Source organism: Phoca vitulina, unplaced genomic scaffold (genome assembly GCF_004348235.1).
Source record: "Phoca vitulina isolate PV1807 unplaced genomic scaffold, GSC_HSeal_1.0 scaffold4, whole genome shotgun sequence".
NCBI lineage: Eukaryota > Metazoa > Chordata > Mammalia > Carnivora > Phocidae > Phoca > Phoca vitulina.
Window position 1 is genome coordinate 30,414,442 of NW_022589707.1, and position 19,028 is coordinate 30,433,469.

Here is a 19,028-nt window from a genome sequence, read left to right on the forward strand (position 1 = left end):
ATATCAGGTGTGATAAATGCTTGGTAGAGGAAACATAGGATTTTATGGGAACACATAGGAGGGGCATCTAATTCAGACATGGAGAGTCAGGGTGGACTTCCTGATGGGTGACATCTAAGCAGACCTGAAGGGTGGATAAGAGTTGGCCAAGACAGGAGTGTCTGGCTGGCCTGAGTTGGTAGAGCCTGCAACTCTTGATCTCAGGGTTATGAGTTCAAGCCCCACATTGGGCATAGGGTTTACTTAAAAAAAAAAAGAAAAGAAAAGAAAGAGTTGGTCAAGACAAAAGAAGGTGGGAAGAGAGATAAAGACAAAGGAGAACATATATAAGGGCCCAGAGACAAGTAAAAGCATGACATATTGTAGGAATTGCATGTAGCTGGGTTTGGCTGGAGCATGATGTGCTAATGAAAGATAAGTGTATGTTAAATCTAAGGAGTTTGCTATTGTGCTATAGGACATGGAGAGTTATCGAAGGATTTCAAGCAAGAGGAAGTTGTGATTTGTATTTTTTTTAGTAGAGGGCACTTTGGCTAACTACCATGTTGACGTTGGGGCAGCCATTCAGATGATAGAGTCATTTTTCTGAGAGTAGAAGGACCAGAGATTATAGAATACTGTGTAGTTTGTCTTTCCATAACATCCCCAATTGCCTATCTCTTTTATAAAACCTATCTTTCTTCATTTTCGTTTTATGGCCCTGGTAACCTTATCACAAGGCTAGATTAATTCAAAAGAACAATGTTTAATGTTCAATATCTATATAGATACACAGATATATCTTCATTCTTTCAGTATAGAAAGTGGTATGATGTCCCACATGTAGCAGGTACTCAAATGTTTATTGACGTAAAAGGAGTAAATACTGAAGGAAGAAATGCCAACTTCATTCTCTCTCTCTCTCTTTTTGATGATCATTTCTCTGCTCTTCCCAGTGCTCTGTAGGCTTAGATAATTTCAACACCAGCTGTTTTTTAACAAACCACAGGGGTCTGACCGTTGTATACCAGGACTACTGATAATAAAATGTACATTAAAATAGTTCAGATTCACACCTTTGCATTTTACCACTGGATCTCAAAGTCACATAACAGCTGGACATGCAGATATAAAATCAAAGAATAGTGGAACGCCTTATTTACTCAACTCAATAATTATACTTTGGAAATTATATAGATGGATAATTTATGAATTGAAAATTTTTCTTTGTACCTGCAAGGGAACTAACTTCATTTCTAACCTATATGTGAGGGTGATTGCAAAGGAAACTTATTTTAAAATAATATTTTGCATTTTATTAAACTTAGCAGTTTATAAAATACTTTCATGGTATTACTTATACTAAGTTAAATTCGCATTACATAATTTATCTTTTGAGGCTAAATACCTAGTTCTGTGATACTGCCAATTTCTGAAAATAAGCAAATCCAAAGGTACTTTTTGATAGTTTATAATTATTATTGACGTTACTTATTTAGTAATCAGATTTTCCCATTCTTTAAGCAGGCCTCTGTCCTGCTGTTCTTCCATCATTTTTCTGAGCACCTTTTTACTTAGTGGTGTAACAAAATGTTCCAGGCTCATTTTGTACCTTCCCAGGCCCAGCCCTGGAATCAACCCTTTTCTCTGAAGAGCTTGAGTTCCTTATAGTGAGGAATCATATTAGAAGCTAAGATCCAGGTACTAGAAATACTTGTCTCTACTGGGTTATCTTTGCTTTTAGGTCTCTAGAGAGTTTTTTTCTTGACTTCCCCCTTTTCCACAGCACCAACTAACTCCTTTATTCCTTTGGTTAATGCTACAATGTATCTAAAATAGTTTCAGAGCTGCTTCCCTCCTTGTTTGCATTTCTCCTTCCTTCCCTCCCCACTGAGGGTATGTAATTGAATACTGTATTCAGAAGTTAATGGGATTAAAAGAGGGTGGGAGGAAACTTTTGCAGGTGTCCCATATGTTTATGGAATATATTGTGGTGATGGTTTCACTGATGTATACTTATCTCCAAACTTGTTAAGGTGTATCCATTAAATATGTGCAGTTTTTGTATGTCAGTTAAACTGCAATAAAGTGTTTTTTTAAAAAAAAGAATGATGATGGGTGAACTGCCTTGATGGACAGTGCAGGGTCAGAATGAACTGCCTGCCTCTGGAATTCTTTTATATGAGAAAGAAAGAAATCTCCCTCCTTTTTGTGCCACTGGGGGGAAAAAAAAAGGTTAATTGGATCGCTGCCTCTTCCATAGTTGATGCCTGTTTAATTCTCTGTCTTGTTTAGATTTTAAGTGGATAGTGGAGCAAAGACCATTTCTTTTTCTTTATATGTGTAACATTGCAATAAAAATGTATGGTGTAAATCATGAATATTGAAATTGTTTTGCCCTGTGTTTCACATCTTTCATTAGAAACTGTGGCTGAAGCGAAATAAAGTTTAAAGTTTTGTTTCCCTTTCTTTTTTTACTTATGGAATGTTTCTCTATGTTTTTGCATTTTACTCAGAATAGCATATGCATTTCTCTATTAATGCTCATTTTTGCATTCCTGAAAAATCTTTAATTCTGCGAAGTCATGTGCTAGAAGTGATAGGGCTTAGAGAGAAAACAGGGTTAGGAACAGATGAGAACAGATGATTTGAAACCAGTGGAATGTTGTAAACATAACTAACACACAAAAAAATGACAATTGTAATAAAAATGGCTAAATCTCAACTGGCATTTACACCCAGCATCACAGTCAGTCTTAGGCAGCCTTAAACCCTGGTTTTCCTCCTGATAGTTATAAATCCTTAAAACCATCCACTTCTACCAGAGACTAATTTCATCAAAGTTAAAAGTCTGATCCAGGGTATTGTATTCTAAAGACAGGGGAAAATATTGTGCATTTCTTCATCTGTACTCTCAGCTTTCTCAGGTAGCATAACATAGTGGAAGTCTTGAAACCACTAAATGGAACTTTCCCATTAAGTGTGAGAAAACTTGCTCCTGATGTGAAATGACCTATGAGCCAACGCAACTGACGCCATTTTCCTGCATATGAGCTAATTTACACTAAAGAAATATCTGTTGTAGCAGAAAAGACTAATGTTAATTTGCTTTAGTTTGTAAAGATAATATGTACCCATTGTTGAAAGTTTAAATAATACGGAAAAATACAAAGAAAGTGAAAATCCTTTGACTGCCAATAAACACTACTGTCATCATTTTGGTTCATATTCTTTCTCACCTGACTTCTTTCCGTGATTATGATGATGATGCTGTGTGTGTGTATAGAATTTCAAATAAATGAGTCCTTATTATACTTAGAGCTTTCCAACTTTTTTCCAAAAGTGAATGTCAAGCAATATAGGTATTCTTTTTAATGATTACAAATGATTCTACTTCATGCATGTCATAGTCTATTTATGTATTCATGGGCACTTAGATTGTTTTCAGGTTCACTGTTAGTAGTAATGGAGTACTGAAAATCCGTGATCATATCTTTGTACCCTAGAAGTGGTGCCCTGAACAGAGGGTGTGTTCGTGTAACACATTAGTGCACATCGTCATGTTACATTCAAGAAAGGTTTTACCCGTTTGCACTACCAGGAGAACATGAGAGGTTGTATTTTCGCACCCTGGGTGCTTTTAGTTCTCTACATCTTTGTCAGCTTGATAGGTTAAAAAGGTGATTTTTATTTGTATTTGTTTTATTATTAGTGTGGCTGAACATCTTTTTATATCTCTATAAACTATCCATCTTTTGCTTTCAGTGAAATGCCTTTCATGTATTTTGCTCACTTTTCATTCAGAACATTTGTCTTTTTTCTTATAATTTGTAAGAACTGTATAATTTTAGATATATTAAACTTTGAGGATCAATATATATTGCAGCTTTTAATATCATGCTGATTATCTTTTAACCTTATTTATGGTATGTTTTGATTTTTATGTAGTCAGACTCATCAGTATTTTTCTTTAATGTTTTCTGGGTTTTGTAAAATGTTCAGAAATGCTTCTTTCCACCCCTAAAAGACTGTTTGCCTTTATTTTCCTTTATTAGTTTTATGTTTATATTTTTATTTTTTATATTAATCTTTATGTGGAATTTTTTTTTTTTTCCTATAATGAGTTAAATAAATATCCACCTTTGATTTTTTTTTTCCCTCTTCAAGTTGTGGCTGGTTATTTCAACATGATTTGTTAGCTCAAGTCCTTCAGTGTTAACATCTTCATCATATAACATGTTTCTTTTGTGTCTTTGGATCTATTTCTGGGTTTACTATTTTATTAGGTATATATGCAAAACAATTTACCCCAAAACACCGTGGCTTAAAGCATGTATCATCTCTCACCGTTTCCATGGGTCTGTGATTTAGGAGCAGTTCACCTCCGCAGTTCTGATTCAGGGTCTCTCTTACGGTTGAAGTTAAGATTTCAACCCAAGCCACAGTCATGTGAAGGCCTAGCTGAGGCAGGAGAATCAGGCTTGCAGTTGGCTCACCCACATGGCTGGCCACAGTAGTGCTGGCTACTGGGGAGAGGGAGGCCTCAGTTCCTTTCCAACAGGGCCTCTCCCATGGTTGGCTGTTCTCGGGACGTGGTGTTGGCTTGCCTAGAAGTAGTGATGAGAGAGAGCTAGGAGGTAGCATTCCTTTTTATGACTGGCCTCACAAATTACATAACATCATTTATGCCACCTCTTCGCTAGAAGCTGGTCACTAAGTCCCGTCCACCCTTAAGAAGATAGGAATTAGGCTCATCATTTTGAAAGAGGCCTGTCAAGGAATTTGCAGAAATATTTTGAAGCCACCGTGGCTCCCTTTTGTTCCATTCATATATTTGATTATCTCTGCATTAATATATACCTTTTAAGAAGAGACTTGTATCAAACTGATGGAATGGCACGGAATGCTCCACTGCGTTTGACAGCCATCGGCTCTTACTGATCAAGTATCTAACAACAGATATACAAAATAGTATTAATAATAATCTGGTGACATTTTAAGTTGCCTTATCTTCCCAACTTCTCATGCTTCTTTAGAATTATGTAGTAGGGATCATTGTATTTCATTGCAGGTACCCTGCTTACAGTATTTTTTAAAAATTTGTTTTACGTTATATCATACTGCTGTGATTTTGAATGTTTTGATTGGCAGATACGTCCTAGCTTCAGAGGGCCTTGCATGTTGATGCACCTTCACAGGTATCTTAAACAGTAACTCATAATATACTGACAAGTGGGTAAAATCAAAATAAGGCAGTTATGTGTGGGGAGCAATCTAAGTAACATCTCAGCTCCATATGCTGTATGCTCACCAGGGACTCATTATGATCCCTAGACTTTCTGTTCAGCAGACACTTGAGTCCAGAAGTGCTGTGCTCCATCTGCCTTAGTCTCCAGGCTGCATGGGATGAGCCTCTTGGTACTCTGACCTCTTGGCAGCTATTTTTTTTTTTTTTTAAACTTATGTTGCCAGCCTGGTCTTTGTTGCCATTTCAACAAGTGTGTGCACCCTGCCCCCTACGCTTGCACTTGTAAATTTAAAGGACCATAGCTACTTCTTCCAAAGGCATCAGTTACTATGGCTTTTACCTTACATTGCGTAAATCTTCTCATCTGGCTTGCATCCTTATTTATCCAGCACTGAGCCTGCACGGCTCTTGTTTGAGCTCCCCGTGGGCATGCAGCTGCCGTAGATGGGCTGTGGGCAACCTTCCAAAGCGACCATTTGGACAGGTTTTATTTTTGACAGACTAATCAGAGCTTTAATATACTTCCCTGCTGGGGGAGCCTGTGTTTCTAATTTTTATCTTTATCATTCTGTAAAGAGTAATAATAGTCCCTGGTCTGGCCCTAAGTTTGCTGGTTCCATTGTATTTTCCAGTCCCACTTTTTTTTTTTTTTTTTTATTACCTTGGTTTTTCATCTTTGCCCCTTTAGGGTCTGGTTGGCCTTGGTTATTTTGAGAAACCTTCCTACTTCCCATTCCCAACCCTGATCAAAGGAAAAGCCATGTTTTTCTCCTTATCTCTTAATGTGAATTTGAGCTGATGTTTTATATTCACTTAAAGGCATTTGTAGCCCAGTAAAGAAAGCAGTTTATTTGAGGCATGAAGGGTAGAGGTCGGAATAGGATTTTCATGAGACCCTGAAATCATGCTCTTTTAAAAAATTGCTTATTGCACTTACTGTTGAACCCATTAGAGACCCTGTACCATTTAAAAATAGGGCAGAAATAGGGTTAGTGTGAATAGTGGCCAAGAGAAATGAATATGAAGCAGTTATTAGAGAGTGGGCCAGAATCTGAGATCGTGAAGATAGGTAAGGAACAGCAAAGCTGATACCTCAGGTAATTGTGCTCTAGGAACTGCGTGTCACCTGGTGTTTTCAGTGACATTTTCCCATTACTCATGTTATTGCCTGATGCTTACTTTCCAATATTCTTCTTATTTACTTTGTGCCCTTCTTTTTTTTTAGGTTCTCAATGTTATATTCTTCTCATTATTTCCCTTCACTCCTATTTCTTAGTTTTGATTTTTGAAGGGTTTTGAGATTTGTTTTTGAGGAGGATGCTTTTTTCTTTTATAGGCTATCTTAATTTTTTAAAAGCCAATTTCACATGTAGTGAAATGCTAAATAATTTTTTTTTTTTAAAACTACTCAGTAAGTATTCTGGTATTGGAAGTATGTTCTTTTGCTAATTCAAAATGTTATTGTTTCAGGAATAAATAGGCTTATGGTGAAAAGTCCAAAATTCTCTAATTACTTTGTTTGGGTTGTAGATGAGTACCTCGTCTGTTTCATTTACACATACATTTAAGTTGCCACATTGTTAGCTTAAAATCCTCATTGCCTTTAGCTTCCACTTAATGACAGCAGTTATGCTTTTCTATTAAACTAAAAAAAAGTAGAGTGCCGTGTTGATACCGAAATTTTGTGATTATTAGAGTTAAAGCTTACCAAGCTTCTTCTTGCTAATGGCTATCATTTAGTAGGATTTTACTCACTCTATAGAAAGCTATTCACTTGCCTGTTAATTTTTATGGTAAACTATTTTTTGCAGAATTTATGGCATTTTAATAACTGAAATTTGATATTGGGCCTTAGTTGTAAATGTGGTCAAATGGTGTCCATTTGGAGTTAAAGGATAAAGATAATTTACGGGATTAGGGTGGACTGAGCCGGCTTTTGGAGAGGCTCATAATACCACAGTATTATGGATTTAGTTTTATATGGTTTTCAAAAATATTGGAGTCATGAGGGTTTCCATATTGCTAAGGGACGAAACATAGCAAAATAAAAAATAAGTATTAAATACAGTCTTATTCCTCAATTCTCTTAACATATATCCTGTTTCTTGGTCTGGCCAGCATCTATCTCAGATAGGCCACAGATAAACCTTTACTTTCAGAATCGTATTTTCCTCTTGTCTCAGAAATTTACCAAATATAATTTATCCTTCTTTTATTTCCAACATTTTAATGGCAATTTTTAAAAGTATAGAAAAGTTATTTTTTAGCAGACATTCTTAAACCCACCTTTTACATTTAAATTCATTTTTTTCTTTCCACTCTTTCTCGTGAATTTTTTCCTTGGAATTTCAGCACCTATCTTCCTCCTCCTCCTCCTCCTCCTTCTTCTTCTTCCTTCTTCTTCTTCTCCTCCTCCTCCTCCTTCCAATGGCCATTATATAACTTCTTCCTGTGGTCCAGTTCTGGCACTGAGTCATATTTTTCCTTTATTCTGCTTTAAAAAAAACCTCAAATCACCTAAGATAGTGCTGAGATGTTGGCAAGCCATAATTTTTGTTAATTAGCCAATATCACTAAATATGATAGTCCCTAACCAGTTAAATGCCAGAACAAGATTAAGTTCAAAGCAGAACAAAAGTATCACTCTGTTTAGTAGATATCCATTACCTAGATGATTGGCTTTACTGGTTTTATTGCATGTAACAAACATCCTTAAGTCTATTGTTCTTTTTCGATTTGTTATTGCGAGTTCCTTTTTTTAGACATGGCTAATGCTTTTACCTGCAGAAATACCTTTTATTTGATGATCCAGTCATTGTTCTCTAATGTACATATACTGTATTCAGATACTAGCTTTATGGGACTTTATTTTTTTTTCTTCATACAAATGCTTGCTTAAGCAGAACAACATGTGTGAACATTTAATACCTCCAAAACACCCTGCAAGTTTTCTCAGGTGAAAGAATTGTGGCTCAGCAAGCCAAACAACAATTTGTCCAAAGTCACATGATTGAATCATGATTTGAACTAAGGTCAGTTAGATTCAGAGGCCACCAACTTTATACTGACTTTCCCTCTTTGCTGATGCTCCCTCCGCAGAGCACTGCTGGCCTCTCCTTGGATAGAGGGGGGACTCCTTTTCTGAGGCAGAGGGAAAGGTGGGCATAAATGCTGTACATTTGCAAATTGGAGTCCTTACCAAAAACTCATGAAGTTGCATATCTTAGTTGTTTTCTGGTTGTGTTTTCTCTCAACACCAGGTATAGTAGAACATAACCCTGGAATTCATTTGTGTTTAAACATTCCTGACTTAAAATTAAATATGTCAATTTTAATCTCTACTCTCTTGGTATCCAAATGCTCATCAGTTTACCAATAGGGAATTACAATTATCTCTATCAAAGAAGCAGTTTTAGGTCAAGACAGAGGACCATTATTATCTTCGCTAGGCTACTAGTGTTGACTTTTATTGGGTATCTTTGCCAGAACATGGTTCGATTTATGTCTAACTCCATTACATTTATCCCCTTTGTTATTTTTGGCTAGTTTTTCTTTCTTTCTTTTTTTTTTTTTAAGATTTTATTTATTTGACAGAGAGAGAGAGACAGCGAGAGAGGGAATACAAGCAGGAGTGGGAGAGGGAGAAGCAGGCCTCCCACCAAGCAGGGAGCCTGATGTGGGGCTCAATCCCAGGACCCTGGGATCATGACCTGAGCCGAAGGCAGACACTTAACGACTGAGCCACCCAGGTGCCCCTTGGCTAGTTTTTCTTTATTCTTTGTTTTTTCTTACCATTTTGCCCTGAGAATTTTTGAGTGAGAACTGCTAAATCACATGAGTTAAAAGATAAAGGAATTGATGCTGGAGTTCACATTCTGAAGATTACCAATTGTCTATTTTATAAGGTATTGTTTATTTGTAAAGTGAAAGGAGCAAGGTGGCCCTGAATTTTTTTTAAATTGGTTTCCATAGATTACTTTCCCAGATCTGCTTCCAGTAGAATCAAAATTGTTCTCGTTCAGGGGTGCCTGGTTGGCTCAGTCGGTTAAGCATCTGCCTTTGCCTCAGGTCATGATCCCAGGGTCCTGGGGTCAAGCCCTGCCTGGGGCTCCCTGCTCAGCGGGGAGTCTGCTTCTCCCTCTCCCTCTGCCCCTCTCCCCCCCTTACCCCACTCGTGGGCTCTCTCTCTCTCTCCCTTTCTCTTTTAAATAAAATCTTTTAAAAAGTTGTTCTAGTTCATTAATTATTACTTTTCTCTTGCATTAGTTAGTCCAAATGTATCCAAATTCCTCCTGGTTTCGCACATGCTTAGGTTGTTTGCAGATTGAGGTTATTGGTAGCAGGAGCTCCTGGAGAGATCCATGGAGGTTAGTCTGATCATGCATGGTCATCTACTCATTTCCTGTGATCTTGTAACAAGTCCCCCTTGGAAGGAACTTGACTTTGGTCTGTCTTTTTACCTTTGGTGTCTTAGCATAGTGTCTAGCAAAGTAGACAATGTAGCCAGAATGAAAATGTAAGTTCTGTATGGCCCAGGACCACACCTACCTTGTTGTGCATTGTGTACTCATCCCTTAGCACAGTTCCCAGATACATAGTAGGTGAGCAATGAATATATATTGAGTGAGCAGCGAACTGGGTGTCTGATTTGCTTGGATCCCTGCTCTTACATTCTCTGATGTTCATAGTTTGTTATATAGTTTGAGTTTAGAAGTAAAATCTTGATTTGGTTATCCAAATGTGCAGGCTTATTATTGTGATTGAAAGATTACATTTTATATGAGATACTGCCTTATAATTTATTATTTTCTCTTACCTTCAAACCTCCCACACAATTTTAAAATAGTATTTGTAATTAGGATGACTTGAGGTGTATTTATCCACCTGGTTTCTATGGATGAGTGATGGGTGACTTTGTAGAGGCTAAATAATAAGCAAGTTTAAGAATCATTTTAGATGAATTCATGCATGATCGAGTCATTACAAGTCATGAGAGGAAAAAGAGGCATTTATGGTATAGGTCATTATGTGGTTGAGGTCAGCATCACCAAGAAACTTTCCCTTGCAGGTGCTGTATAGCAGGTGGCAAATATGATTTCAACTGAATCTGAAAGCTTATTTAAAAATATTCTCAGTTCAGCAATGAACCAGGTGTGCCTACAACTTAAGCATCAGTTTTTTCAGGAACAGTGTTTTGAACCTAAATGACTTGCATGGTTACTAGAGAATGAGGTTACTGATAAAAATTCTTCCCTTTTTGCTGGTGATGGTTTTAGTAGCATATTGTCATTGCTTAACGGAAATTTTCTCAGAGGAAACAGATGCTAGGTGCTTATTAGTATGGAGGTTTTAAACATTGAGGGTGTGAACAAAAGACCAGATCATTCCAATGATTCTTTGGCAATTTCTATAGAGAAAAAAATACATAAACTTTAACAGAATGTGAATGCCATACAACTTTAAACAATTTATTTGTACGACTTGACATTGAAATGTAATATTTGTTTCATTTACGTATGGTTTATTTTAGTGATAGTTAGAAGCTTTTAAAAATGTTTGACTTTTATGTGGTATAGGTGTTCTTTGCAATTCAGTTAAGACAGGACCATGCTGAGGCTTTTGTTTTGAGCCTCTGAAAATAGTGACAACTTGTTTGCAAGGTAGCTTCATTTTTTCCCTTGGCTTGGGCAGAATCTGTGCACCTTCAGATTGGCACTCCTCCCACATACCCTTTGAAAGTCTCTCAATAGAAAAATACTTGTCTTGACTTTGTTGTGTAGGAGATGGTCAGCAGTGGACTTGTGTGGACAGGAAGTGAAAGAGCAGTGGCTTTCACTATAATTAAATGTTCTTTGACATGATTTGCACTTGTTCCAGTTTCTTCTCTGTTTCTTTCTTTCTTTTTTTTAACTAGCTGTTTAATAAAAGCAAAGTCTTTTTTTTCTTTTTAACACTTAGAGTCTCAAACCTAAAAGCAACTTCCTGTCTCTTCTTAGTGGTAATCTGAGTGACTTTTTAAAGCTTTAGTATCTGCTGAAGTCCTGGAGAAACAACTGAAATATTTATGGAAATAAGAATGTTGGACACAGAAAGGACCTTAGAAATTGAGTCTAACCTCTTTCTTTTTACAGACAGGAAACTGAGGCCTGAAAGTGAGTTGGTGAGACATGCAGCAAGTTATAGGCCACCTCGGGGCCCCGGACTCTCATTGCTATGATCCTTCCTGGGGGCCACAGTGACCAAATGGAGTAGCAGTATATGAGAGAGTGGATATTGGGAAAGGAGGGGAGGCTCAAAATTCTGGGACTCCAATTCTAATACAACTTACGTTCTCTTTTCCCCTTAATTTACATTGTAAGCATGCATGTTACCTTATAACTAGGATAGCTGCAGCATCATCATATTTGAAAGCCTTCCTAGTTTCTATTCTGCACATATCCCTAGTCATTTAGTGAAGCTCCATGCATGCAGGAAATAAGGAACAGCAAAGATAACACTTATATTCTCATTCTGTCATGTGTTTGCTTTTTTTAATTCTAAGAGCCACAGATGTATAAGAGCATGTTTTTCTATTTTCATTTGTCCTATCATTTTGTTTTGGAGTCTAAATCCTCTGGTTGTCTAAGCCTGTTTGACCTGATAAAGTATATATTTGCTTAATATTTAGGCAAGCATAGGTTTACATGTTTTAAGCCAGTTTATTAATTACTTAAAGTAGTCAAGTTATCAAGTTGGTTGTAATATAGATTGTCAGCAAGATTTTCCTATTTGAACCCAAATGCTACTATGGGTGAATAGAAAGGTAAGACTTTTTAAGGCTTTTCAAACTCTCAAGAAGTTTTCCAAAGCATATAATATTCCGACATGGCCTATTTTGGCTACATAAAAGAATTGCAGTCAGATATGTTGATTGCTGCATAAATAGGGAAGAATCTTACTCAGTATGTTTTTGTTCTCCTTAGAACAGCAGAGAGACTGGACTAAGAAAGGGTAGTTTATCATAATAGTAGATAGATCAGGACTGGCATCATCCTGTAGTATCCATATACTAAAGTGACTTCATAGCACATCTTTCTTTTTTAAATGTTAGAAACCAATGGAAGTTCAAAGAAGAAAATAGTCATGATCTACATTTCTAGCATCTAAGATGAACCACTCAGCATTCTGATAAGCCTGCTTTTTCCATCTCTCTCTAAACTTTACTAATTATACAAGTGACATGAGTGGTTAGTAAACAATGAGCGCAATAATACAAATAATATTCTATTTTAAATACCTTTATATGCTTATACAAATTTACATAGAAAATATAAAGTATTGTTTGTGAGAGTTTTTAAATGATATTATATTGTATGCCCAGCCATCTTTATATTCTCTTCCCTTAGCATTGGTGTTTAGCGTCAATAACTAAATGTTTACTAAAGTAAAAATTGAAAATTAGCAAATAAATTGTGTATATACTTTATCCAAATTGAACTTCTGTTAGTTTCTTAAGTAACTACATTTTACTTTGCTCCTAGGCCTTCACACATGCTGCTCCTTGTACCTGAAATGCTCGGGTCCCACCTCGATTGATGTTTCCTTGGGAGACCTTTGCTGATCATTTTCTGATGGAAGGAATTCCTTGCTCCATATTCCCATGGTCCAGGGCTTGGCCCTTTTCAATACTCATTTCCATTTAAAATATTTATTTAGGGGCATCTTTCCTGGTACAGTGTAACCCCTTGAGAGCAAAGACCATATCTGCTTTTCCACTCCTAAATTCCTAGCGCCTAACTTACGGCCTTGTGCTTAGTAGGACTGAATAAAGGTTTGATAAATTGAATTGTGGGCATGTTTTTACTACTTTGGAATGCAATTCAAGGGGATGACAAAATAACAGTGCTTTCATAGGTCACTACTGCCTCTTGACACCTTCTCTTAGCTCCTCTCCCCTCCCCCGCCATTGCCCGTCCATGTCCAATCACGTCATTTTAACCTCCAAAATATATATCATAATCTGCTCATTTTTTTTTTTTTTAAGTAAGCTCTACACGCAATGGGGGGCTGGAACTCACAACCCCGAGATCAAGAGTCGCCTGCTCCACTGACTGAGCCAGCCAGACGCCCCATGTCTGCTCATTTTATTCCATCTCTGTCACCACCACTGTGGTCCAGCCTACCATCATCTCTTGCTCAGGACCACTAGAATAATTTGGTCTCCCCACGTTCATCTTGTCCCATCCAATGAAACAGAACAAACTAAAATGATAGCCTATTATGTAATAAGAATAAGTAGTTTTGTGAAACTGTTTTCAGTTCTTATTTGCTGCATTGTGAGGATATATGTGTAAGTTGTGTGTGTATATGAGTTAGTACTTGAGTACTTGGTTGCTCTATAGAATGTATTTCTTAATGTGGGACATGGTCGAAACAGTTTGAAAGCCATTGTCCTATACTGATAACTCTGGAGAATTCTTTTGCTCTGTCAGGATCAGAAGACTATTCTTCATTACCATGTGACCCTCTTTTGTATGTGCCTTTAAAGGAAAAATTCCTTTAAAATAAAGTGAGAAGTGAAGTCTTTTGGATAAAGCTATTTGGAAGTGGTCCCACCCTTTCTTTATATGTTCCTCTGTGTCTCCTTTCAAGTTTAAGTTATATAGGTCATTGGGTAAAATCTTCAGATATGAGTAGTTGGACTGAATTTAACTGTAATTTTTCTGCTTTTTAAATATACACTTATGCAAATAAGTAAATAATTATACTTATTTCTGTATTTATATTTACTCATTTTCTCCCTCCCTCTCCCTCTATTGTTCATGAATATATTTTTTAGTCTTTTTCTTTTCCTTCTTATATTCTTATCTATTTTTGGTTTCTTTTCATGTGTATAATATTAATATTATCATAACACTGCTCTCATTGGAAGTGTGACTTTTGGGAACTTAAACATGAAAAGCGTAAACACTGTCCCAGTATATGCCTTTCTGATATATGCTTGGTGTGAATTGCATTTCTGGACCCTTTTGAACCTGCTCTCAGAGGACAAGAAATTTTAGGTCATCCCTTGGAAGCAAACTGACCTGTAGGTTTAGGGCTAAACAAGCCTTGTGGTTGTGTTAGGGAACTTTTCAGTTGCTCTGATCTAGTTGCACGCTGCAAAGAAGGAGAGGTCAAGAGACCTCTAACCTCATCATCCCCTTCACCTCCTCCTTCAATCTTGGGTAGCACATGGAGCTTGTCTAAGTAAGACTGAACAAAACGATCATTTATCTTTCCCAACCATGAAGTTTCTCCATCTCTTGGACTGTGTTCGGCTCTCTTTGGTCTGGTAGTGTAGCATATCTTATCTCTCACTATTTTGTTTTTCATTGCATGAGACAATTAAAGGATTGCTTATCCCTAGAAAAATCTGAAAATTAGGTGGTTACAGGGTAAGTGAGTGCAGCACAATTACAGTGCCTCCATGGTGCTGGGGACCCAGGACCCTTCTATTTTGTTGCTTTGCCATCTTTAACTTGAGATGGCTACTCCTGTCTCTACCACCACCTTGTTATCATGGTATTGTAAAAAGGGAAACATGAAGAGGAGGGCATTCTCCTTTTCAGGGCACAGTGTGGAAATTTATCATTTTTACTCATACGCCATTCATCAGACCTAGTTACATGGTAACACTTAGCTGCAAGGGAGGCCAGGCAGCCCTGTGTGCCTCTGAAACTTGTGTGACTGTGGACGAGAACAGATGTCAGGAGAGGAAGAAGCAGCTCCACTCTAACAGTCAGCAACCTGAAGGGATTTACTCTTGGAATGCTTATTTGTTTTCTAACTTACTGCTTTGTGAAGAGAAAGTTTCCACTGAAGTTATCAAGTGGACTTCAGTTACTGAAAAGAGTTAACCTGAGTTAGTGTATTTGCCTTTGGGATTTAAGTCAGATTTATTCCACTGCTTATAGGGATGAGTGTGAAAGTTATTAAGAGATGAGGTTGTTTTCCCTTAACTCTTACTTTTCCTGTGCTGTTTTTGTTTTTTCTTTTTTACCTTTTTTGAGGCTAATTTTGTACTTGTTTTCAGGTATGGCACAGTCACAAGGCTGGGTGAGAAGGTACGCCAAGGCCTTCTTTAAGGGCTTTTTTGTGGCGGTGCCCGTGGCCGTGACTTTCCTGGACCGGGTGGCCTGTGTGGCAAGAGTGGAGGGAGCATCAATGCAGGTAAAAACGAATGTGGCTTTGTTCTTTATAGCACATGCTTCATGGTTTCTCATGTACTAGCGGTGGGATTTCTGTATATTATTTCTATGATGGGACCAGAAAAGTTTTAGAAAAGGCCTTGACCTGAAATTTAACTTTACTAAATTTTTTTAAAAGGTCTTTTATTTATTTATTTATTTTTTTTTAAAGATTTTATTTATTTATTCATGAGAGACAGAGAGAGAGAGAGAAGCAGGCTCCCAAGGAGCAGGGAGCCCGATGTGGGACTCGATCCCAGGACCCTGGGATCATGACCTGAGCCGAAGACAGACGCTTAACCATCTGAGCCACCCAGGCGCCCTTAAAAGGTCTTTTAATGTGGTCATATTATAAACAGGGTAGAGGTGAATAAACATAATTATCAAATAGTTCTCTATATCTATAGGTTTTTTTAAGTTTTTATTTTAGTTTATGTATTTTAGGATTGTAAGTAGAGAGTCTAAGGAAATTTTCCTAAATGACACCATTTTCTGTGGATATGGCCTGGGATTTTAAGATATTTTAATTATCTATATTTGAATCCACACTTAAATATCCTTTTAAGACCAAATTATTAGTTGCAGGATGGGTTTGGGTCAAATTCAGTTACTGTGTGTGTGCATATATATATATATACACATACATACACATATATATACACACATATATATAGTTACTATATCTACCTCATTGTCCATATGTATATCAGTTGTATATATATGTACACACACCCAAAATATGTATATATGATAAAAAATATACATACTATATGTATACACATACTCAAGTGTGTATATATACATAAATACACATATGTATTCATGTATATATATGTATGTGTACATATGTATGTATGCATATGTGTATAAGCATATACACTTATAGTAGGTAGAAAAGTCTAGAGCACTGGTCCCAGATATTCTGGGTGTGTTCTCTAAGCATGTTGCTAATTGAAAAGATTAAATGCAGTTTATATTGGAAGAATTTTGCAGTGGAGATTTCCAAAACTTGTATGCAAATAGTCTTCTGGAATAACTTAGAGAAGACTTTGTTGTTCTAAAGTAGTCTTCTGGAATAACTTAGAGAAGACTTTGTTGTTCTAAAATTGATGTCTAGAACCTAGCCGTGTGAGTAAGTTTATATAATTAAGAAGAGTTTGCATTTTGTGATATGATTTGTTTTCTTCCATTATGAGCACGTATTAAGTTCACATTGTGCTAAATAGCTGTATAAAACAAATAAGTAAAATGAATATATAAACTTGTAAGAGCTTAAAGTTATATAAAGAATAACCATTTTGTTTTTCCTTTTTTTTAGTCAGAACTAGTTAAGGGCATAGGTATCAGCTTTGAGGAGTTAGAATGAGTTTGCTCTTTTAAATGTAATTTTTGTATTGAAAATCAGATCTCTTCCTGAGTTCTGGTAGTGAGTGCTGTTTTGCTATACAACCATTACTATTCCGAGGTAGATTTTTCCAGAACACAAAGCCTTCTTACCTTGGAACTGATGATATTCCAGAGGATCGTATGGCAGTCATAGTATCCTAATCTTCATGTTTTAGCCCAGTATACACCCACTGAACATCTATGTTCATGGTTTGTGCTAAGAGGGAATTCATTAAAAAAATATAAGAAATTGATTGTCTTATGAAAAGACAAGGCTTATCCCTAGTTAAGAAGGCAGTGAAGAAAGTGTTAAATAGTGTCATTCTTAAATGCCAGTCTGTTAACTCAGATTTTTTGCTGCAGCTACATTTGCTGCAGATACATTTCTTACAGTGTTCCTGGACCCTACTCCCAAGAAGTCAAATTTGTTACCTTGTAGTTTGTTTGGTATATTATGTAGAATTTCCTTGGCTACTGATTACAGGAAAACAGCTTGAATTGAGTTAGATATACAGGAGAGTTTATTGGAAGGCTTATTATGTACCCAGGAGGAAGGCAGAAGTGTGACAATCATCAGGGACAACTGGTCCGGGGATTTGGACACTGCAGGGTGCTCCGTCTTCTGTGTTTCTGCCGTCTGTTTCTGTCTGCATCTTGGCTTCATTCTCTCAAACTGGCTTTCTCTACCATGCAGGGCACATGGCTGCTTTAAGATGCCTCATTTCATCACCAATTGAGAGAGATTTCTCCTCTTGCCTTTATTTCACTTTGAAAGATCTTGGGAAAAGACTGTGATTTATTGTTTCAGTCACATGCCATTATCTATACAAATATAGATCAACTTTCACCAATGGGTTAGAGTGCCATGCCCAGCTTCAGACAGGTACACACCCCTAGCCTGTGGGTAGGCTCAGTAAGAAAATGACGGTATATATTTGAATCACATTGTTCCATGGGCCTTCAGTTTTCAGGGTAAGTTAGGGGTGACATTTCCCAAAGAAAGTGTACGGTATTTTCAGAATAAAAGAGGAAAGGGTATTCTGGGAAAAAAATAGAGATGTATGTTTATTACAGTTGGGTCTGTATTTTAGGATTTTTTGACTCCTAAGTATAATAGAGAATTTATTTATAATTTCATGAGATATTACTAAAACATACTTAATTAGGAGCAGAAATTGCAATCATGGGATATAGTGATTAATTAATGAAGCATTTTTGAAGACGTCTTTGCTACTGTACAGCTTTGATGAACTGGACATGTTTAGACCATGGAGTTCAGCAGAATTTTTGACCAAAAATTTGACAAAATTTCTTATCTTCAATTTTCTGTAATGACACAAGTACTAAATAGCTTGCAGGGTGTGTGGAAATCTCTGGAAGTCCCCGAGCATCTTGCAAGGAACACACCTGCTTTTATTGACTGTGAAGCCTGAGAATTATATCTGGTATTTGGCAGCTGGTTGATTTGTTGTGAAGGAAGGGAGTTCTCTGGATGTGTGGTGATGCCTTCTTGTACCAGGTTTAGAAGTATGAGAGAAAGGTAGAAAAAGCAAGTGGCAAAAAATGAAGTGTGGAGAAGAAGAGGAAAGAAAGTAACCTGGGTTGGTTGGGTAGTAGAGGATGATGGAGAAAATGAGACAACTGGTACAATGAGCAGGAGGCAGAGTGGCACAGAGGACCAGTGTGAAAGAGACTCAAGACAGAAATGTGCTCCCCGGAAGGCGTTGCTAGGCCCCTTTGTGAGACCTCCCTTGGAGCTGTACCCTTGAGTGCTGACACATCTCTGTGGCATGTTTGTGTGTAGCACCATGAGATATGTCATTCTACATCTTAGTATTCATTGAAGGAATCTGTGCCATTTCAAAGGAATTCATGTTGGTGTAGGTTACCAGTCTTGAGAATCATTCATTGTGTAGTGCTTTAGAATTCCCGTGTATTCAGGTGGAAAGATCATATCTAGTCATTTCTGTCATTTCAAATATATGAATCATTTTGTGACTCAGGAGGTCATTTTGAGATATGGACAATAATGAAAAGCAGTGGTAACTTTGAGTTGGAATAGGGAATCATTTATCAAATGGCTACGAAGTGTGAAACACTCTTTTAGGTGCTATAGGGGGATGGCAAATGAGGTACGGATTCTGTCTTCAATGTACTTTTACTTTAGTAGAAGAGGTTCAAAGTTATTAACTCAATAATGGATACAT

The 19,028-nt window shown here is 37.0% G+C and overlaps 1 protein-coding gene across 2 annotated transcripts in view; it reads left to right on the top strand.

Annotated features, from left to right (window-relative positions):
* The window catches only part of IMMP2L (inner mitochondrial membrane peptidase subunit 2), an 877,737-nt gene that overhangs the window by 21,752 nt on the left and 836,957 nt on the right, over nucleotides 1-19,028 (top strand). For both annotated transcript variants that reach the window (XM_032401754.1, XM_032401755.1), the window contains exon 3: nucleotides 15,282-15,418. In XM_032401754.1, coding sequence (XP_032257645.1) covers nucleotides 15,284-15,418 — 135 coding nt within the window. In that variant the 5' untranslated portion in view covers nucleotides 15,282-15,283. The remainder of the gene's footprint in view (nucleotides 1-15,281; nucleotides 15,419-19,028) is intronic.